The sequence below is a fragment of the Morone saxatilis genome, unplaced genomic scaffold (assembly GCF_004916995.1).
Source record: "Morone saxatilis isolate NCDOM2014 unplaced genomic scaffold, NCSU_SB_2.0 Contig15, whole genome shotgun sequence".
NCBI lineage: Eukaryota > Metazoa > Chordata > Actinopteri > Moronidae > Morone > Morone saxatilis.
The window spans coordinates 10,699,845-10,723,621 of NW_023339707.1; the positions used below are offsets into that span (position 1 = coordinate 10,699,845).

At 41.8% G+C, this 23,777-nt stretch overlaps 1 protein-coding gene across 3 annotated transcripts in view; it reads right to left on the reverse strand.

Annotated features, from left to right (window-relative positions):
• Positions 1-23,777, reverse strand: part of casz1 (castor zinc finger 1) — a 70,823-nt gene that overhangs the window by 18,476 nt on the left and 28,570 nt on the right. For all 3 annotated transcript variants that reach the window (XM_035656140.1, XM_035656139.1, XM_035656141.1), the window contains exons 2-4: positions 9,254-9,805; positions 2,871-3,771; positions 785-850 (exon numbers count right to left, since the gene is read on the reverse strand). In XM_035656140.1, coding sequence (XP_035512033.1) covers positions 785-850; positions 2,871-3,771; positions 9,254-9,805 — 1,519 coding nt within the window. The remainder of the gene's footprint in view (positions 1-784; positions 851-2,870; positions 3,772-9,253; positions 9,806-23,777) is intronic.

Below are 23,777 nucleotides of genomic sequence, written 5' to 3' on the forward strand. Positions count from 1 at the left end.
TGCAAGTGTGTGTGTGTGCGTGTGTGTGTGTGTGTGTGTGTGTGTATGTGTGTGCAGAAGAGGACGTGTGTGTATGTGTGTGTGTGTGTGTGTGTGTGTGTGTGTGCCTGTCAGTGCCAAGGCTTTGATTTGTGCCCTTCATGTTATGGCTTGGAGAAGTAATCATTAACGCCAAAGCCACTTTGGCTTTTCAAATGCTGTTTTTCTCTCTTTTTAAATGGAATAAACAAACAAGTGATAATCACCTTTCTAGTGTCGGCTCAAAATGAATCCAGAATGGGGGACATTGTTCTGTGTCCATTGAAACACAAGATACCTCCCCTCCCCTGATGTTTTTGTCTGTGTTGGTGTGAATGACTGACTTTTTAGATCAGTCAGTTCCTCATGTGTTCAACAATAAACGGCAGAGTTCAAGAAGAACCCAGCCTACGCTCATATCCTCTCTGTGTCAGTCACAGCTAACAATACAGAGTTGCACAGAATTACTGTATGTTCCCCTCAATGTTTTAGTGCTATACACACCATGAGCATTTATTCAACCAGTTACAGTAAGCTACCATCAAACCATTTCACTTTCATTACCCCTCATCCTTCTACTCCCTCTCAGCATATAAATTGGAGACTTTTCTTAATCAATTTACTGCACACAGAACATTCTCATACCAGTCTACGGTCTAGTCACATCACTGAATAAAACACACCATCAGAGACATAAAAAAAAAAGGTTCATCTCTGTTTTGGGTATATTTTTTCATTGGTGTAGCACATTGAGGGATTTGCATACCTGGCAATATATTTCTGGTAGAGGTTGATGTCGTCGCTGGCGGGTTTATCTGGTGGCAGGCCATTCCTAATGCAACAGCAAACACAAAAGAGACAGGATTAATGGTGAGGTTGGGCTGCCTGTTGTTAATAAAAACAAACTGACACAATATTTACTTACAAGCCGCTCCCAAACTTTGGACTATCAATATACATTTTCTTGTGGCATAACAGCGTTTTCATGTGCCGTATGAATCAGGGATGGAAGGCGCACACTTTGATGCATGGTCTCCCAACCAATGAAAGGCAAAATGCAAGAGCAAAGGGACATTAATCTTTTATGGGGGTATTTTGGTGAGTGCTCATATGCAAAACTGGATAATGGGGATGTGGAAGAAAAGCTCTGAAAAGGTCTTTTCTAATAATCTCTAAGGGCCTTGGCTCTAATACCGATGTCAAGCTGTCTCTAATCAGTCTGGACTCACTTCATACAGAGATGTAAGACAACACTGCAGCTTTAAATACATATGGATCAAACTAATCGACTCAATACCAGTTTCAGCTCAATCAGATTCAGTTCTTAAACAGGGAATCAAGAGGAATTTATCACATTACAGAGGCGTGCTGAGGAACACTGTGTGCTTCTTCTCACCTGTGATGTAAAGCTGGTAGCAGTACTGTCTGTAGAATGACAGTCATAATACAGTATTGGTTCTGCTTGCTCCCTTTCAGAAATGGCATTTAGCTCCATGTGAGCAGCTCCACACGGGGGATGACCTGAGGTTAATCTGGCCCGGAGGGGAGGATGCGCTGCCAGACATTCTCCCTAGCACCCCCTCTCCTCCCTGTATACAAGCACCAGACTGGGTCAGTTAGCCAAGCTTGCAGCTCCTCTGAGCCCCAACCTGACAAAGGCCAAAACCTGAGGGAGAGGTGCCTGAGGGCTCTTGAACAGTGTCTTTGATAGGTCTTGACTAACTAGAGACAAGGTCAAAACCAATCAAACAGACTCTGGGAGCTGTTTCCTACTGGTAGTGCACACGACTGTAGGCTAGCTCCCCAAACCCCTCGTTTGCTTCCTTTAAAGTGCACTCGTCAGGCAGTGTAGAGTCGGCCCCTGTGACTCGCCGGGAGGTTAGTCATGGCTCCAAAGTAATTAAAGGGAGAGTTGTTACACCCTAGCCAAACGAAAGAAGTCAGTCACTTTGCGATGACTGTGCTAAATCAGTCTCCACGGAGTGCTACAGCGAGTAAACACTTCATGTGCCTTCGCAACTCATCATGTCGTGGATCTATTGGGCGCTATGCGCTATTTCACACTACATTCCTGTTGGCTGCTGTGGAGGTAGCAATTACCTTTGCGTTAGGCTAACTGACTCACAGTAGCAGTTAAGTGTATGTGAGCTTCACATTAGCTCCAAGGTGTTCCACTGGAACTTGGAATATTTTCAATCCACCAGTAAAAGGCTGATTTTTAAACCGCATGCATTGTTTTGGTGTAAAAAACTAATGCAGTATGGCACGCAGTATTTTTGTCAATAAGCACAAATCTCACAATAATCAATTAGACAAAGGATGAGAGGCAAGTTTTCCCCAAAGTTCTGTATTTTTATACAGAACTGTTTTATTACCTTATTGTTGACTCCGCCAAGGAAGTTTTCTGCACCATTTATATTATTTGTTTGTTTGTTAGTTCTAGTATCTCATGATACACTAAACAGATTTCAATGACATTTAGTCAGAAGTTCAGCCATAAGAAGTTAGAATTAGTTTTTGGTAGTGCCACCATTTTGTTGCACTATACTTTTCTGCTCAATTCTGCTGAACTGATTTATTTCACCAATCAAGCTACAAATTTAATCCAATCAGCTCAAAATCTGACCAATTTAACAGATGCTAAAATGTTATATCATTTTGCATATGGGTGATACTATAGCCACATTATAAGCTTGTGACTTGCTTATAAGTTTGCACAATTCTATTATTCATAGAAGAGATTTAGTACATCTCAAAAAATCTGTATTATCTATCTCTATTTGTATTTTGGTACAGACTAAAAACTTGGCGGAGGTGTCTCTCTAGTTTATATGATGTTTGAGTTGACTTACTTAACAGAGGACACAGTCCCCGTGGTGATGGAGTCAGTCTTGGAAAAGCTGGACTTCAGGTAGTCAGAGGCGTTGAAGCTTATGTGTCCCGTCTGGTCCATTGTGAGCCCTGGGGCGATGCTGGCCCCAGTTGCGGCTACGGTGGGGACACCAGGAGCTCCTGGGTTCCCTGGTGCTGTAGCGAGGACATTGGGCATCAGTGAGGCCTCAGGATTTCCTGGCATTAGCTTCTGAATTGTTCTGACGTCATACTTCGAAGGACGGCCCACTTTGCCAGTCTTAAAGGCGATGGCACCGCCCATGTCAGGGTTGCCTTCACCAGGCTTGAAGAGGTGCAGAAACTTGACATTTTCTAAGTCATACTTGGAGGGTCGCTTGTAAGCATTACCGTTCTGCTGCTGTAGACTCTCGCCCATCTTCAGCTTCTGAATGAAGAAGTCATACTTGGAGGCTCGGGACACCATGTTCTGGATGTGAGCGGGATTTGGTGGCTGAGAAGTGCCAAGCTGAGGTCCTCCTGGCTGTTTGTGGTCCAGGCTGGAGGGGTAGATCTGTGCCTCGGCCCCTGGGAGGCACCCGGAGGTCTGGAGCATGGTAGCGCTCTTGTCTTGGGCCAGTTTTGAGTTGAGGTCGTCTGGTTTGGGTGGGGAAGCATGAATGGGCCAAGGTAAAGTCTCGCCGGCTTTTAGCTTGCGAATGTACTCTTCGTACTTAGAGAAGCGGGCACGCCGTGAGGCCTCCTCACTGCTGAGGGATGAAGGGTCTGAGGTAGCGGCTTTGAGCTTCTCAAAGCTGATCTTCTTGGTCAGCTCATCCCTTACCTGCTGGTCATCATAACCGAACATTCCCAAAAATTCATTCATGGTGTTGGCTGCATAGTCTCGCAGGGCAGATGCTTCTCCTGCACAGAGAAAAAGAAAGGTGAGCTCCTATGTAAGATGTATAAATCTTACTACTTTCAGATTTTTATTTTATTATTTTTTTTAATACTGCTAATTCATGTCACTCAATCAGTCCACCAAATAGTTCTCTCTTGCTTAATATTGACTGATGCTTGGTCGACAAGTGTTACATTGTTGCAATGCTTTGTAGCAAGAGTCTAGATTTGATCATTTATTTATTTGTTTGGCATCAAATACATTTGTTACAAATGGACTACTCTGGCAAAGTAGTTTTGTGTTACAAGTGGAGAATATATTTTGTCAGCCCAATTAATGAAACAATGCTCTCTCACTTCAACATTTTAGGCAAACATGCTGCTACATTGTGACAATGGAAGACTGCTAACCTAGTAGAACTACTACTACATTATATAGCAATACATTCTTATAATTGACTTGCTGTTTTTTTAGAACTGTTGTAAATTTAACAACAGGAAAAGTGATTCTGCACTGCAAGCTACAACAACACCTGTACATGTCTGTGTATTTATGTGTCTACAGACAAGCAGTCTGAGGCAATGCTCTTCCTGTTTTGGTTGCACTATAAGTCAGTCCTGCAGAATTTGCGGGTGACTGTACCAAAAGACACACTGAACAAACAAACCTTTGATTTTCTATGCTCATCATGTTATGCTACTGTAATAACACAGCAATTCTAAATTAATCAGAATAACCTTTACAGAAATACATACCACATTAAGAGACCATATGTGAGACAAAAATATATAGGGGAAGCTTTAGAAAAAAATCTTCTTCCCCAGCAAATTTCTACGCATGCACATATATATATATATATATATCAATATATATATATATATATATATGAGAAATTATAGCATGCAATTCATAAAATCTCCCTTGAAGCTTGGTGTAAGGTATTTAAAAATATGATGATTATTGTGTAACCTACAAGAGTGAAAAGAACAAATTATTTCCTCCTTTCGTCTTTTTACACATTTGTGAACTGAAACATCACTTTCATTTTAAGAGTCCATTAAATTGGACAACTTCCCCAAGGACATAGGCGAAATATAGTCAATGTATAGTTTAATTGCATTATGCAGAGATTAATTCTGGCCCATTAACTTTCATCCAGGTTAGTGCAAGGGGTCAGAGAGTGGGGAAAAGGGAAAAATGATTTGGCCTGAAAGCAGTGGAGGGACAAACTTCTGCATAAAAAAGAGGAGCATGGACAGAAAGGAAAAGATACAGACAGAAAACTAGAGAGACTCTTGAGGAAACATTTCCCAGACAGTTGTCTTTGCTGATCAAACTCAATTCCAAAAATCTGTTGTGTCAGTTCTTATGTTAGGCAGGAACCAGAACACAGACATGCTAGTAATGCACCAGATGATCATTTTACCTGGCTCATGTAAAAGCTTTGGCCTTCTTAACTCCTCCTTGGCACAGTCACAGTGCAATTTTTTTTTTTATTTGTTTTATTGCTTTTTTCATTACCAGAAAACAGATAAGGTGGTGAGAGGTAATACCACCTACCACCCGGGTAATTAATACACAAATATTTCTGCTCTTGTCTCAGATTTCTCAGTTATTGCTAAATCAGTCACTGTGCCCTGCTATTCACATCTCATGTGCAGCATGTAAAATAATCCCCAAATTTCCATTCACTGTGTTGGGGTTGCTCCTCTGCGCAGTGGATCAGTATGAAAGAGTATCTGGTGGATCGAAAGGGCATGAAAAATTTAAGAGAAATGGATCAGGTATTTGAGAGGAAATACCTGCATGATTGCCACAGATCATTTTATCAAAGTTTTTACATGTGCTTAAACCACAGAGTGACATACTGTATATACAAGAATCTACTGCTGAGTACACTACAATTTACCTTATACCGTACATCAAGTTGTTTAGCTGATATACATAACAGATCACTGAAGGGACATCTCAACATGTCCATGTAAAATGTAATGGCTGAACATTCTTTTCATTTAATTTAGGTGCTGATAACCTTAGTGCTTGGATGGATTTTACTGCTACTGTATTTATAAGGGTGTCTCAGGTCACGGTATATCATATAGCTCTAAAGTTAGGGCAGACCCGCCCACACCAGTATGAGTCAGAAAATGGAACTACACTTTACTGAGGGAGGAATGATATTTAAAAAGAGGATGGTAGAATAAACATCATTGAATGGGAATCATATTAAAACCTTTCCAAATAAAGAAAATCTGAATCATTCTGATCACTAATAAGAAAATTGTCACAGTTGATTCTGTACTGACTGTGAATAGCTTTATGCCTATTGACTGCTGTTTTGCAGTAGGTATCAAATTAAAGAAAACATCTATAATTTTTGTGGGTCAACTGGGTCAATTGCTAATTATTGCAGACAGACTAGTGGTTTCTGTCATGGGAGCACCAATATCCCTTTTTTCAAATTCTATTTGCGTAGGGTATTATCATCGCCTTCTTCAAAAAATTAGTCGAGTCTCTTTATTCATCAGTGGAGCCATGTGACGTGCTATCAATGAAAGGCAAATGATTGGACTTGAAAGGATTATGACTGGGACTGACAGGAGATAACCTTTCTAAAACACGATGTAAATGAGTTTTCTACTCAAGTCCTATCTGGCTGCCTCTTAATGATGTCATGTGACACCGGGTGGGAAACTCGGTATGGGTTAAGGTGGGACTGGCCCCACCACTACCACCCACCCTCAACCAAAAAAAACAAACAAAAAACTAAACCTCTCTTTGTCTTTATCTCTAATAATTTTTCTCCTGCTAGATTTCCCTCTACACTCTCTCTGATGTCACTGGAAAATCTACAAAGAAGTGGTTTCTAATCTTGACACTTCAGGCAAGCAAAATCCAGCACGCGACACAGACCTGCCTTGTCTATATTTGAGGCAATTAGGCCACATTTTCCCTCCCAGATATGATAACAGATGGGTATTATATCTCCTTTTGGGTGACCAAACATGGCCATCAGTGTGGCATAGCTTCTCTGCTCACAGGACTGAGAGGCAGAGGTGTTGCTGATGATAAAGGTGCATGCTAGTGGCTATATATGGACTAATCTAGAGTTTGAATACCCTCTAAAGGGTGTCCGTTTTGAACCACACATGCACAATGTAAACCATTTGGTTAAAAAAACGTTTTAATAACATGCAGTGTTTTCAGTGGACTGCAGTGCAGAGAACACAGAGAATTATTTTATATGGTACAATCATTTAAATAGAGTTTTAAAAAGCAATTTGTGTTCATGTTAGTGAATTAGTTTAAGTGTGTTGTGTTTAAATGGACAGTGGTATCCTAATAAAAAGTTGCTTTGAATAAATGACATTATGTGCATTTGTTTGGACTAATTTGACACGCACAAAACTGTACGCAGCTTCAAACTTCCTCGCTGTTTGGTTAGTTAATTAACAGCCAGTAAATAGAGAGGGCTTTGAAACAGCTTGAAATGAACAATAACCTTTTACAGTGAACCCAGAATTGCAAATGGAAGTCATGGTCAAGCCTGTTTGATCCATCGCTATGAGCATCTCTGTCATTGCTTTCATAGTTTTTATTCATTGGTTTTTCCATTGACTGGCTTATGAGGGCTCTAATGCGACATCTAAATTATCTAGGAAAAGTATTCTGGGGTTTTGCACTGATAGGAAATCCGCACGATGCCTCAATGTGAGGAGTTAAATGTTTTGAAGGTCGCAGTTTCTCTCATTGATCTTGCAATGTTTGTTAATTACATTGTCACTGATGTTGTGAGAGATAATTAAGCCACTATGTTTATATGCATAATTACGTGCACTCCGCATCAGCCTTTGAAAGACAGCGGCGAGAGAGAGAGAGAGAGGGGGAAAAATGTTTTAATTGTGAGCTGAGCAGAAACATGGCAATATAGATGCCCTAGTTACAATCAACAAAGAGCAACTCTGAAAAAAAAAACACTCTAAAGACAAGATTTGCAACTGATGCAGTGTGCTCTCCCCGCAGTCTTTAAACAGTCTGGCTTTGTTGTGAGATGTAAAGTAGTAAGGGAGCCAGTGGAGGGAAAGGTGTAGGCCTGCTACACAACAGTAATACATATTTACAGACAGGCTTTTTTATGGCCATGAAATAAACACAAAATGACTAATTAAAACCACAAAGCCTTTTTCATTTGCCTCTGAAATGAAACCTGCTTCATTTTCTGAGAAGACCCTGCCCCCAATTCTGTATGTGGCCAGAGCTACTGCTGTGCAGTTAGTGAAAACAAAAAGAAATGTAGACAAAAAGGAGCATGTGTACATGACTGTGAGGTAGATAGCTAAACCTAGATGAAAGACCAAAAAACTGTTAAACTGAGGTGAGCAAGCACAAAACAAAACTTGTTTTGTACCGCAACAACCGGTCTCACCTCCAAATTGCTGGGTTTTTTTCTCGGTGTCTGTGAAAAGGGCTTTATCTATTCATATAACCGAGCAATGTCTTTTTTTTCCTTTTTTACAGCTCTGTGTTTTAACTTCTGCTATACAAAGGCCAGTCTCTCCTATAGTGCGTATGTGTCTAGTTTCAAGGGTCACAAAGCATATAACTGTAAACGGTACTTTCTTAAAACATTGTTTGTGCTGTTAACACATACGGTTGCTACTTCAGAGTGACTGTTGGAAGTCTCTGCCAGCTTTATCTATTTGATAATCAGTGAATTATACCCAGGGAACATCATGTCACAATTAAACAGGGGTTATTATGAGTCATTTACAGGAGCACATAGTATTAAGGAATTTATTAAAATATGTTCATGTCTGCTAACAATAAATACATGGAGCCAGTGTTGTTTGTGAGGAGATAATAACATACTTAAGTGTGATATGGCATTGCAATATAACTTCTGACTTTATCTGACAATAGATCTCTTGGATTTGACAACTGTGAAAAAAACCTGAACTCCTCCACGGCAGACTACAACTCCATGTAATAGAGGAGCTTGAAGCAGTGGCTAAGTTTAGTGAGCTTAGAGAAAATCAAAGACTCAATGTGTAATCCTGGGTGTAATATGAAGCTTAGCCTGGTCCTGCCATGCGCTCTTGGCCCACAGCTGCTGGGAGAGTACATAAACGGCCTTACATTGTAAGCCTACTCCATTTATGAATTTCTTTGTACAGTTAACCACACACTGACAAGTTCCTGTTTTCCCCCCTGGCCTGCCAGTTGAATCTGTCTTTAGGGTAATAATGTCACTGGCTATTCCTAATGTAACTCTAGAGCTTTTTTTTCCAGCAACTGGCACACTTAAGCTTATGTGGATGTGGTAATGTCACCAACCGTCTATCTAAGCCTTTGCCCCGTAATGCTATGGAGTGTAATGATTTGAAGGGCAAAGGTAGTGCAGGTTTAAGATAGTTTAGTAGAAGTTTAAGTATAAAAAGGGTCAAGTATAACTCTGGCAGGGGTATCAGAAGGAAACTGATTGGAGGACAGAGAGTCAAGATGTACCTGGAGAGGAGAAAGGTGGTTGGCGACTCTGGGCCTCACTTGGCGGCATGTAGGTGTCATCTTTTGAAGGCCTGTCTTCAACTTCTTTGTTGTCATGGAAACTACCATCCCGAGACCTTGCCACAGGCTCAGCCTCCTCTTCATCATCACTGCAGCCTTTGGGCTGTACCATGTACACGCCCTCAGGAGGGGCATCTTCGTCAGTGCTGACTTTGAGTTCTTGCTCCTGTTCATCATCAGGAACTGGCGGCTCGTCGCCGTACTCACCGTTGACCCACTTTTCGATGGCCTCGCGTCTCTTCTGGTCCTCCTCTAGGCTCTGAGTCAGGCTCAGGCTCTCAGGGAAGTTGGTCTCATTGTCATCGTAGTGGGAACTGCCACGCTCGCTGTTGTCTGCTACACTCTGGTCTCCCTCTGCATTCTGGGAGCTGCTGTCGAACACCACCTGGCGGCTCAGCTTGGCACAGATAGCATTGAGTTTTAGGCCACCTTTCCTTTTGGCGGCCATCTTGGATTTTCCTGAGGTCGTTTCAGTGCATAAACTCCTTTCAGCTGATGGAAACAAGAACAAAGAAAAAAAAGATATGAGATAAGTTGTTCACTGTCACAGTTATCTGCGTTAAGGTTAAATTTCACTTTTAACTCAGTAAGCAGGCTTTTTAAATGAGGGCCAGTTTCGCTTTCAGTATCACCAGAAACAAAGAACCAGGTTTTCCATGTGTAACTTGTACTGGCTTTAGAAATCACAATGGAAAAACAACATAGAACAACAGTGACTGCTGCTATTAATAACATCCAAAAGCACTTAACAATAACAGCACAAGACTAGAAGGACACACAGAGATACTGTACATATCTTTCTAAGTCACACCTCTTCGGTCAGCTCAGAGTTTAACACAGTGGTGAAAAAAAGGCGAAAGAAAAGCGCACGCAGCTGAAATCACTGGCAGATAGGTATCAGACCCCCTACGGTACTACAAGCAGCAAATACACGGCTACATAATCCTTCACATGACAGCGCATAGAGACACTGTGAAATGTTATCTTCACTCTCACCTCAAGAGGCTGTGGTCCTGCCACTGAGTGGGGGGCTGCAGAGCATTAAAGCTGTCAGGATGTGGAGTGAATATGCTGAGCACTTTTGGGCTTTTTGGAGCCGTGTTCTCATGTTGGCTATTCTGCGGGATTAGACTCAATAACTGTTTCGGTAGAAGCTGCTGGTTTCACTTTATTAAAAGGAAAATAATAAGCCGTGTATATAAGCTCTTTCAACCCTCTGCTGTCTTTTACTGTTGATCTAGCCAAGACAGTAACATGGGTACATCGAACAAAAAATGTTGTAGTTACAGTGCTTTACATATCTTTACTTAACAAGACATACTGCACAGTCTCAACATTTTTTCCCCCAGTGCAGCCTCTCTGAACAATAGAGCATGATAGAGTGTGCTTTGGGGCAGGAATGGGTGGCATTATTTCAACCCAAGTGGGGCTATCTTTATAACATGTCCTCTGATGAGGCAGGAACAGCTGCCTGTGGCATTCCATATCCAGAGCTGCCTTTTTAGGGCAGAAAATGCACTCTAGTACCTTTCACTTTATTTCCAGAGCCACCAAAGTTCACCTTACAACTGCATTTTCCGGACTCAAAATCGAGTCCAGATCATTATCAAGTTGTAAATAACTTTTAAAAAGCAAGGAGGAGGTGACCGTGAGTAGCACAGTATTTATGCTATCAAAAAAAAAAAGCAGTCAAATCACCATGGATCAGACAAGCATGTTAACGTGTATTCTGTTTTTATTTGGTAGTATGTAAAGCTTTGTCAGTTGAGGCTCTGTGAAAACAGTTAAAGAGCCCGCCACAGCAGACATATTTCTTCTTGTGTGGAGTTGTATTGAATCTTAACTCAGCCACACTGTGGTTAAGATAATATACTATACTGAGCTATGGACACACCATTTCAGCAGACAAAAATATGTGATATTAGAGGTAACAAAGTTCTATCTTAAAGACTCAATTCACTCTCTATAACAATGAGTACGAGCCTCTTCATTTTCCCTCAGCCATAAAGCCAAGCACAATCATGTGTGAGGCATTGCCAGCATTATGTAAATCACATCGGTGCAACATAAAATCCTGTTTTCATTTTCTTTTGCAAAGCTGTGGAATCATTAGAGGATATACAATTTGAGGGAGTTTACAGATCACCCCACTGCCAGACAATGCACCTCGTGCTCCCCACACATGCTTTCTCAGTTACTGTATTTACATTGCAGGCTTCCTCTCTAAAACAATGACTTCAGGAATTATGTAGTTTTGAGTGGGCCGTATATCAGCTGCACATTACTGTACAATTTAGTGTTAGACAATTGCAGGCGGGGGTGAAAGGGTCACCTTTTAGAAGACAGCAATTTAAAAAAAAAAAAAAAGGAATCAGCTGGAAAAACTATTAGGAAGTGGAAGACATAAATTTTCAAGTTTTTTTTTCAGAAATACTCTACAAAGGAAGATTGAGGTCATTTGGGTGTTGCAGTGGAGGTCATTTTTTCTGTTTACTGCATTCAGTATTTCATGCTTTAACTACCGATTTCCTTTGCATTGCAATCTCAAGCTCCTTGTAGGAAATGACCCCTACACAGTTGTTTCTTTCCATTAGTGAGTATTTATGTATGATTTTCTGTTAACAATAAGGAGCGTGAGTAGAGGACCAAATGCTACTGGCTGAGTATCTAAGCAGGCTTCTAACTATATTATCAGACATCTTAAGCACATATTCAGTGTTTTCTTTTTAAAGGAATACGTGCTTAAAAACAAATTTAATATTGTGAGCTTCCCGTGAGGAGGAACATGCTATGGTTCGATGGTTTATGGAAGCTGTCTAAACTATTATTTATGCTGAGGGTTTCTGTCCACAGCAGCTTTTTGCCATTGCTTACAATAGGGATCGCTATGGTAACACTAAGCTGTTTACCTCAAGTCGTTTGTGTGCATGATAGCGTACAATGAGATAAAATCAGTGGGGACCTACATGAAAGAACAACTTTTCCCTCTGGGACCAACTCCCCCACCTCCCTGAGAGTCCAGTAAGCATTCTGCCTTATTAATGAATATCAGAAAGAAAAACAACACTGTCACATGCATTGGACATTATTTACAGTCTGTTTTAGCCTGGTGTGCTAATTGTCAAGGAGGAGACACCTCAGCAAGCACTGGGAGTTGGAAAAAATAGACAGGTTTGAATTTGAACACAACAGCTGAAACTAATTTTTCCAACTGCTTATGTTAACTGTGACACTATTTTTACTGGAAACAGTGCAGGGCCACAAAGGAGCGCCATGTACTGTCTGTATAAGGCCAAAACCTGAGGAAAAAGTCAAGAAACTATTTTGAATACATTTGGAAGAGGTCAGGTTCTTTTTCATCTTCAGTCAAAAATAAGTGCATCAAAGTTCTTTCGGGTCCTGTTTCTTCTCAGCGCTGGATGACACAGCTTGTGTTCAAATCTAGCCCTCCGCACTGACAAACTTACTCTTCCACAGCTCTAAGCCCCACAGGTCTTGTTGGTTTTTGATGCAGAGTCTCTGTTTGTGTGCCAGAATGATATCATGCCCAATCAAGTGGTGTTTCAAATCCTAATAACGCTGTTGGAAGTGCATTATTTGTGTGAACGTGCACAGACTGTAATCAAGGCAGCTACGGGTAAAGGATGTGGGAGTTAACAGTGGTTGTGACTGGCAGGGTCATGGCTTTACCTCCTTCTGACATACAAGATGAGGCAGCTTATGTCCAAAATGCTCCTGTAATCATCTTATGGAAGATGTAAAGCCACATATACAACATATAGAAAATTGAATAACTTGACTTTATTGCTTATTCAAAGTGCAGTGCTGCACCATAAACACACCGACTCCCTGCAGTTTGTATGGAGCGAGCACACAGGAGGGTCTGTACATAAGAGAGGTAGATATTACCTGTTTAAACTGAAGCTTATGTCTTCACCTAATCAAACACAGGTACAGGGCTTGTTGTAGATTCCTGCTGAGTTCCAACATGACTGACACTGGGACAAACCCCCTGCAATATCAGGAGTTAATTAATACAAACAGGGTCTGGGAGATGTCTGTTCAGCTCAGAATTATTTTACAATATTCAACCAAGAGTTCCTGTAGCTCTTTAAAAAAGCCCTGTTATAACTTTATGAACCTTTGGCAGATTAATCGACAAGGCTGCAGCTCCCTGTGTGTAGCTCAGTGAACCTTTTGTGTCTCTGGCTCTCAAGGGAGATGTATGTGTGAGAGAGTGTGTGAGTGCATGTGTGTTTCAGTGAAATCACTGAGCCACACAGGCAAACATACACAGACACACTTCAAAATTACCATGTTTTTATTTTTGTAAATTTACGGCTTGCAGGAAGAGAATGTTTTCCTCTTCTCTCTCTCCCCCTGCATGGTAGAGAGGATGCGGCAGCCGCAAGGAAGTCAAGCGGAAAGCCACTGATGGACAACTACGCCACGACACCCAGACCCCAGCATCTGGCCCCTCTCTCATTTTTATTACACAAGAATAACAATAAGCAGGTCGGCGACCCCGCCGTGAGATTTTGCCACAGTTTTCCAACAGTCGGTGCAGCCGATGCTGAGAAATTTCCATTTTTCCGCATGCATATTTAATTGAGTTTTGTCCCAGTGGTGCGGAAATGATTTGTTTTTTGCTCTCTGTTCACTTGACTCCTCTTCGGAGTCGCTAACCCTGATTAAGACGTTCCCGTTAATTTCCCAGCGCACACCTTTTTTTTGTGCATTAATGGTTCTGATCGTCTAATTAAAACTTCTCAGCTCGGCTGCTGATCACCGCTCGTTGTGCCTCTGACCTGAAGTTTTAATTGCCGCATCAGAAGCGATAATAATAATTTTGAGGTTCTGATGATTAAAAACAATGCCACTGCCAACTAGTTGATAGATGGGGGTTTAGGGGTGGGTACATCTGAGGAGAAGTTTATGTAGAGAAGGGATTTAGAAAGCAGGCTGTAAAGGTGGGTATACACTACCAAGGAGCAAAAAGGGTGGGGGGAGACTCACTGTAGGTGATCACGGAGGGGAAGAGGGTGGCAGAGCATATGGAAATCTCCCAGCCCTCTGGTCCCTTAGAGTCTTTCTGAAGAAACAGGTTTGGCTGGGACTGGGACTTAGCTTTCCCCACCTCAAATCTAAATCTGCCACTAACTGATCCACTTTCGAGCTCTACTCACTTGGCAGGTTTGCCAGGTTAGGGAAGAGAGAGAACAAGAGATAGAGAGAGCACGAGAGAAAGAATGATAAAGGCACATAAAAGATGACGACAGTCCAATACCTTCTGCTTATTTTCATAAAAAGATAATAGCACAGCAGGCGCAGTACAAAAGGCACATTGTTCATAAAGTGGCTGAATGGAAAAAAGGAACCTACACTGACTGTTGTCTCTGTCATAAAACATGACACTGATGATATATATGATACGTAGATTACTGTCAAAACAGGAGAAGTGAGTTGTTTGTGATCTTCTTTTAAACAGTAGTTTCACACTGTACTTTACACATCACACAAACTGCAGTAATGATAGGAAATGATTCAGGCATGAACAGAGAGAGACTGTGCGCCTGGGAAACCAGCCACCAGCACCAATCTGTCACATTTTGTTCTTTTTTTAACCACTGGATTTCTAATAGATTTTTTTAGGTTCCACTACAGGATCAATGTTGTGCTGCGAAACATACTGTACATGCATGCATGCAATCACACACATACATTAGACACACACACACACACACACGGACATACAGTCAGGAGGTAGCTGTCTTCTCTTCCCTGCCCCCTACCCTCTCCCCTGTCCCTCTCTCTCCCACAAATGTATTTTATTATTAATCAGTTGGTTGCACATCTGCCTGCTTGTTGTTTTTTTTCTATCAATAAAGCACTTATTGCTTTTAGTCTAGAATGTGACCTTGCACATTGTGTGTTGTCTTTCTGGGGGTGCCGACCTTGAAGGACCCACTTGGACTATTACACTTCAGCTCAGTCCACGGGCTGTTATCAAACACAAGCCCTCAGCCAAGTGCCACGCTCCCGTCACACCGCTACAGAACACAAAGAAGACGCTGCAGGACAAAGGCAGACACAAGCGGCCCCAGTAACACACAGACTGACTGCACAGGACAATGGCTGAAGAAAACAATGTATATTTCAAGTGCAGACGGAAGAGGAAAGACGTTGAACTTGGGGGCAATCAGGCAGGAAAGTTGAAATCTAAGGACAAATACGCCCTCCGGCTTCATCACAAACAGGGTAATTATGGTGTTTTCCAGAACAGAGGACAAGCAGCCTAAAATGGTCTAAGGGAGAAAAAAAACAATCTGACATGAGTGACAAGAACCATTCTGACAGCTACGTACCAAAACAGCCAACTTTTATTGAGTTTGCTGCTTAGGGTAATTCATGGGACACACGGCTAACTTGTTAAAATTGTACATCAAATCTGGACTCACAGCTGGCGCCAGATGACGACTTAATTTATGTGCAAGTGTTTGTGTTGCGGAAGGCAAAGACTTTCCTTTAAAAAAATACACAATTGCACACAGTCCCATGCTTCTTCAGACTCAAACAAGGGAAATTTATTCCTGCAGCTTTGTTTTGCAGCTGAGCTCCCATGTTCAGTTTCAAGACACCAGGAGTGCAATTTGATAAGCCAACCACCATGGTAAATGAGCAGACGACCCTGTGTCCCTCCCTCATGGTTGCTGCGCTTGGTGCGGCAGCAAGGCAGTGTGGGTAGTACAGTGGAGAAGGGGCTCAGCGGTGCACCTCTCAAGGGCCCTTGAGCTAATATCTGTACAGATTAACTGCTTCAGTTGTATTTTGGTCACGGGGATCTCTCTTCGCCTTTGTGGCTTGTTGGGAGGGAGAAGGGGAGATGTGTGTGAGTGTGTGTGTGTTGTGCTCATACGAGTGTTAGTTACACACTTTCTGCTATAGCGAGGTGAACGGCCAAAGAGGTCAGGAGCCGCTGGACTGGTGTGTGTCACTCCATGTCATTATCTTTGGGGCCATATTTAATTCACAAGAATCTGGAGCTACACTGCTGAGTAAGTCATCCCCATCCTCTTACCATCACCTACCCCCTCTATCTCTCCACAGGACACGCACACACACACACGCACACACGCAAACACACACTGTGTCAATCCTCCAGGGTAAACTCAGCACACGCCGCTCCATTAGTTATCAATTAAGTCTGGAAATCTCCACCTGGCTTACACACACAGACGAAGCTGCCACACATTTGTGGCACCCCTCTCAACAGGAAGTTGAAGAGAGCGTGCCTTATTTGACTACGAGTGTGGGAGAGAGAGTGTGTTTGTGTGTCCATGCGGGTGGCACTTTTGTCCATGAGGTTAACCTTGATATGAGGCCCTGTCAGGCCAGATAATGTCAATCAATGACAAGCCCTCACAGATAACCCCTAATGTGAAGCCTAAAAAGCAAAGCTGTTTAGATCTTTAGACATGCCCCCTTTCACCAGCATATGAATTGCATTACAAGGAAATGAGCTGTGGCATTTCTTTAATAAGACTCTTAAGACATTTTGACAGCATATAAGGCACTCTGCCGTTAAAAAAAATTAAATAAAGCCCCCGCTGACAAAGCCTCCTCACACAAAGCAGTGTTCTGATGGGCAGATCCAAGTCCCTGTTAAGTAGAGGAGAGGAAAAGACATGTAGGGAGGGGGAAAAGGAAAAAGAAGGGTGGACCTTTCCCTTCTTTTTTTCTCAAGCTCCCGGGGACTTCTTAATTGATTTCCAAGGTTACGTTTCAAATTTGTTTTTCAGATATGGGGGCCTTGTGAATGAGAGTGCGAGTCAATGTTTTTAAAGCAATTTCCCTAAATTCAGCCTGGTTTGGAATGTTTGCCTCAGATCTCATTGACCTCTTAACCTCCCCCCCACACACCTCCTCCTTTGCCACCCTTTGCTCTTTTCCTCCTCTCTCTCTCCATGAAAAGAAAGAAGGAGGTGACATTTACCCAAAAAAGCATGTATTTCCAGACAGGATGCCTGCGCTGACAACATCGATCCCTGGCTACCATTAAAAAATTTGCTCTGCCTGACAGACTTTTCCTCTTTTAGACTTTATATGCGGTAGAATGAATCACAGGTGCCCGTTAAAATGTCATCCTGGGCAGGTTCTTTCTCCAAAAATGACCCATAGCTGCTAAAAATCACTTTTTCAAACACATTCAGTTTTTTTTTTCACATTCTACACTTTCAATGTTCAATGTTTTCTTCTTATGAAGTACAATTAAATTTTGATCAAAACACATTCTTTGTAGGGCTAGCAGAGGAAGTGATGAGAATGTCTCTTCCTGCTCCAGATATTTGCATTTTTTAGACCCTGTGGCTGTGACTCTGCTGCCAGATCTTTAGTTTTACTTTTCTGATAAGCAGGATGAAAGTGACAATAGGGCTGAAATGATATATGACAATTTAAAGTGTATGTGTGTCCGTGTGTGGCTGAGAAATTGTGGATATGTGCACAATACACTGTAAACTTAACCGTGTTAAGTGGCTGTAGCCAATATTAAGTGTGTGTTTGTTTGTTGCGCGCCTGCTTGCAGGGTTGTAGACAGCAGGGTATTGTGTTCTGTGCTCTCCTTCTGCTCCTCTCCATCTAGTGGCTGCAGGTCACGTCATTTGCTCTGACATACACACACTCAAATACGTACACTGACATTTCTACACACTCAGGAAAAAGTGATCCACAGTGAGGATAAACACACCACTGCATCAGTGACAGCACTAAAACAGTGTGCTTTACCAAAAAGTTCAATGTGAAGTGGAGGCGGAACTAAACGTGGCAGTTTTCACCTAAAACAGGAACATTCTTGTTTCTGGGAGTTCAGTAGAGGGAGGAATGTGCCGTGACTGAATTTGAAGGTGTGATAAAACAACACTCACAATAAGGGAGAAAAAAAAAGAAGAAAAATGACTGTGAAACGATGAAACAAGCAAAGCTGCTTTACAGGAAAAAAGAATGCTGTCTATTTTGGGTCTCAGTATACAAAAGGAAGTGCTGCTAAGTTGACTCAAACAAATAAATTTGCTTTTGATAAAACCACAGCAACTACTTTTGCATTCTATACCAAACCCACTTTGTTTCCTGCATCTTTATCTTCATGACTTGCCACATTTGTGAGAAGCCACTCACTAAATTGTCAAGCACAAACAACTGAAGGTTTTCAAACGGTGCAGCATTGACGGCTTAAAATGTAATTTTATTTGAAAAGTGACAGGTTAAAGCAAAGCCTCAGAAGTGAACATGGAGTGCTTGCCTATTTGCGCTGTATCCAGCTGCCCGTTTTACATTTCTCCAACATTAATATTCCTCTTATTATTATTTTAAAGTGAAAACGGATACTCTGTTGAAGTGCAAATCTGATGAATTACGGGAGCAGATTGCTGCTATTAATTATTAAAACCTATTTTATAAATATTCAGGTCTGTCATGCATCTAATAATGAACGCTTTAGAGGAGGTTACTTCCCGTGCGCATCCTAATGTGTCAAAAATATCACTTTTAATCACGCTTGTGTCAGCGAGTGCTGGGTTTGAACCTGCCGAAAAAATCTACCAAATCAAGGAAACTCAGCTGGCCTACTACCGTGCTCATCACAGCTCTTCCGTTCCTGCTGTTTTGCATGATCCAAGTTCTTCTCCTGCCCCGTCTAAAGAAGTGGTGAACACCTCTCAGCTCCCCGCTGCATTCTTACTGTAGTAATTTGAATGGAGAATAATGCATCGGCAGCACTCTACCCTTCTGGACACACCTAGTCCCAGCGCTACTGCTGCCATATGCTGTGTTGATACATATTCATAACACTTTCTCGTGTGTTGAGCGTTGGTGTGCAATGAGGCTTAAATGAGTGTCTCACAACTTCAAATGGGAAGAGGAGAAAAGAAAAGAAAAAGCCGGGCACAAAGAAAGTTGGACTGCTCTTCCCCTTTTTTCCGCTTTTCTCTTTTCTTCCTTCCTCTTCTAAAGAAAGAAGACAAGTTCGGGTGCTGATAGGTGATGCCAGTGCTTTTGTGAGGATAAACAGGAGGCTGCAGAGTTTCAGAATTGTCTTCAAGAAGCTGCGAGAGGCGGCAACTGTCAACATGGTTGGATAAACTGCGCTGTCAGGTGGGCTGGAGGGTCTACTGGTCTACTGTACCACGACCTCCATACACCCCAGCAGTATATACATATGCTGCACAGAACATACACACAACCAGATAGAAACACACACACATTGTGAAGCACTCTAAGATTAACGCTGTCAGAGCTACAATGATACCCCTTCATTATCTGCACACGGGGCCTCCTTCGTGCGCTTGCTTGCCTCACTGTCCTCTCCACTGCTTCTCTATGGAGGTAGTAATTACTAAAGCTAACATTTCTTGCTCTCTGTGCCTCCGACTACCCTCCACTTCCCCATTATTTCTTTCTGTTTCTGCAGTGCTTTCAAGTGCCTTGCCAGCCTTTTGCCAACTGGTGACACAGCTGAAGGTATGCCAATGTTGATGGCAGCACCAGTGTGACTCACTGTGTATGTGTGAGTGCTGTATTATGAGATTATTTGGTGCCCAGCTGATGTGCAATAAAGGCACAGTGTGGTACCCCAGATTCAGATCAGTCCTCTGGGTCAAACACTCATTGTGGTACAACAACAGAGAAATGCTTGATGTACCACTGCAGTATCTGTTGTACCATACATTGTTGGTTTAACAGGCTGGGATCAGAGAGATGCTCCCTCTGGCATGGCATTTTTCATTACCAACAATGCTCTTACTCTTTGGCTTTCTTCTTCCTCTCCCACTGGAACTATGGCTTTATCAAAGGTGATAGCTTGCTCAGGCGCATTTTCTCAAACGTCTTCTTCATCCAGCCATTTCCCAAGCCGCTCTCGGGTAAACGTCACTCATAAAAAGCAGGGAAGATTTGATGGTAAGATCAAAAAGAAAGGAAGGACAGCAAGGAGAGCGGGGAGATGGGGGGGGGGGAAGAGAAATGATACCCTCCTCCCCCATCCGACACCAACCAAGTGCTGAGGGTAATTCCTCCGAGCAGGGCCTGTGTTTTCAGACGCAAATACAACAAAACGCCGGGTGCTGCCATGAGACATCAAAATGGGCGATTTTGACTTCAGAGGGTCTTCAGATGCTTGAGGAGTTGAGAGAACAGAAGGTAGCAGCAGGCTGTTAACAACCAATACGGGAACCACGCCAGAAAGACTGTCTCCTCCCAAAATGCCAATCGGCACAAGATCAGTAAAGGCTTCCACCATACTGTAATACACCACCTGAGCACTTTCATCTGCTCAAAGTGAAATGGCTTGGAAGTTTATCAGCTGCTGTGTGTCTGCTATTTATTGTACTATTGTAATGACACACAAAAAAGTAAAAATTCCACAGGTAGGTGCCGTAAAGGCAGAAAAGACACAAACAAACCACACACAAAGACTTTTCTAAGAAGGCTGAAGACTTCAACAGGTGCCTTGAAAGCAGGAATTTTATGTCAGTGGCCTTATAGAGAGATTTTCATCAGCAAATCAAAGACTTGCTTCGTTCTTTGGAGACCTGAGTTGTGTTGTGACATGCTGAGAGGGATGTCCGCATTTTCTCCGTTGTTGTTCTCGCTCATTCTTGGAGCATTAGGCTCACTCTAAATAGCCTCAAGGAGATTAGGCTGGCTCATATTCAAATGCACATTTCTTCTAAAACCCACTCCACGAGTGGGCCAAGGAGATCAGCGCAGGAGCTTGGTGAGACAGTAGTCAGAGAAGATTCTGTCATGTATAAATCAGCTGAGAGGAGGAAAAGAGACAGAGAAGAAGAGTGGGAGAGAAAGGCTGAGGTAAAAGACAAACAAGTGTTGGCTCTGCTATATGAGTTTAGTTAGCTAGAGAGTTAGTGCATGAGTTATGGCTAGCGAAGGGCTGAGGGACGCTGTATTTATGAGGGGACTGAGTGAGTGTTAAATCCCTGGTAAGAAATAAAGTCGTCCCTGAGCGAACAGGGGAAACATTTCACTCAGTCTAAGAGGTGCCTTGAAAAAAAAAATGAAAGCCATCCCTCTTCCAGGGGAAGCACTATTCCGTATTCCCCAAAATTGCTTTATTCCTTAAAAATGCTATAGATCACATCCAAGTGGATTGAATCTCATATCTGAATAGAGAGAAGGATTCTCCATGTGCATAATATCAAGGGAGTTCACGAGCCAAGGAAAAGGAAAGAATCTGATTCTTCTAAAATTGCATGCGGATTTTTCTGAGGGATCTTTGGCTAAGGAGGGCTGCCAAAACACACAGTGCACTTGTTGCAGTGCAAGGGTTCATCCAAGAGAAGTTTTCCACTCTGGTTTACCCAGGAATAAGTCTTTTTTTTTTATTCAAATATTTGAATTTACCTATCCAAATGAATCTAAATATCAGTCCATCCATATATTTATCTAAATGTACATATTTCCTTTAATTTTGATGTTGAATCATGGAGTAAAGAAACAAGCCAGAAAACAAAGGAGGGCACATGGCCAACAGAAAAGGAAAAGCTTCACATTGCACTTTGTGCACATCCAACTCTAACTCAGACCTCTCTCCAAACCCTGCAGTGGTAATAACAATTATTACTTAAAAAGGCTATATTTTTGCATTAACTTAAAAGGCTATATCTTTTTCTTCCCCTCCAGCCTGTGCGGCCTCACTTACCCTAAGTATCTTCATAAATCACCAGTTACTGTTAACATGTACTCCACAATTCAGTCATCAATCTCCTACCAGGTCAGAGTGAAAACAGAGGGGGAAATGTCTGCTTAGTAAAATGTCTCTCTCGTGAATGCTGCTACAACCACCCACTACTCAAACACACACACACACACAATATGCACGTAGAGCAGTAGCGCTGACACACACCAGTTAAATAACAAACACACGCGCCCGGCACACAGCAACCAGAGCAGTCCTATGGGACATGGGAGCGGTTGCCAGATCGCCACGGTAACGCAAGCCAAATTCAATTCTGACTTCACCTTTCACTCGGGAAGCTGGTTCCATTTGTTATAAAAACAAATAAACAGCAAGCGTGAAGTTAGAGCTGGCCAACTTCTGCCTCGTCTGTCTTTCTTTCTTTTCTTTTTTTCTTTGGGCCTCGACAAGAAATATCAGGCCCAGGCTGTAGCAGTAGGCTTTTTGAGAGACAAGACACCCACAAGGCCACATGTAAATCTGTGTTTACGTTCACAGACACAGTATTTATTTAACCAAAAGGAGAAAATCTAATTGTACACGAGGAGGATTATTCCTCTCAGAACCGTGTCTCCACGAGGGAGAAAAGGACTCTTTAGCCCTTGTTCAACAGACACTGTTTACATCAGCAGAGTGGAAAATCCCTGCGATGACAAACCTCTCCATCACAACATCTGCACCTAAACAGCCAAATCAATCTCGACCAACACCGCAAATTACCTCATGTCGCATCCGAAAACATCTGCACTTGACATTAGAGCTGAGGGATTTTAGGTGCTTTTTAATAATTTCTATTTTTAGCCTGCGGAACGGTGCATTTACATCATATTTTCTTTTCCTGTAAGGTCACATAAAGTGTATTTGTGTAGCCTTTGACGACTTTAAAAGCCTGACATTGCTTCATAATAAATAAAAAGTATTTGCTATAAAGTTAAGTAATGTATAATTAGTGGTTGGATATGGTATAATATAGCAACACCACAATTTAAAAAAAAACTAAATTACAAATGAAAGTTCTGCATTCAAAATAAAATAGAAATTGTATTAACAGTACTCATTATAATGAATGGCCTGTTTCAGAGTTTGAGATTATTATGTATACAGTACATATTATTGGAATATTATTCCTGATTAACATGCAAGCAACATTTCAGTGTAGTATCTTAGTGGCTGGTTGAGGTGGACCTCGCTTAATACTACTTTACATACTGTTGGGTAGTTTCATCTATAACCATTGATCATAATTTATAAGATGATCATATGTTTTATTTGTAAAATATCTAACTAACTAACTAACTAGTTAGTGTAAAAAATACAATATTTCCCTCATTGAAGAGAAGAGAAAAAGAACAGCATCAAATGTAAAGTAAAAGTACATGAAAATTGTACAGTACAGTATTAATATAAATATAGTTACTTTTCACCACAAATGTCATAAATGTAACTGTAAATTATAAAAAGTGGAACTGTGGAGTGCTATACAAAAAGTCAACAACAGAACTTTTGAGGAAGCAGCACACCATTAAAACTAATTAAACACATCACTGACATCCAGTGCACTATAAGTACAAATATGCATCTGTAATTAGAAACTACAAATTTTTTCCAGAAAGCAAACATTACACCTGCTCTGTTTCCTCACTCTCACACTCTCTCTCTCACACACACACACACACACACACACTCTGACACCACCCACCACATTACTACACATGC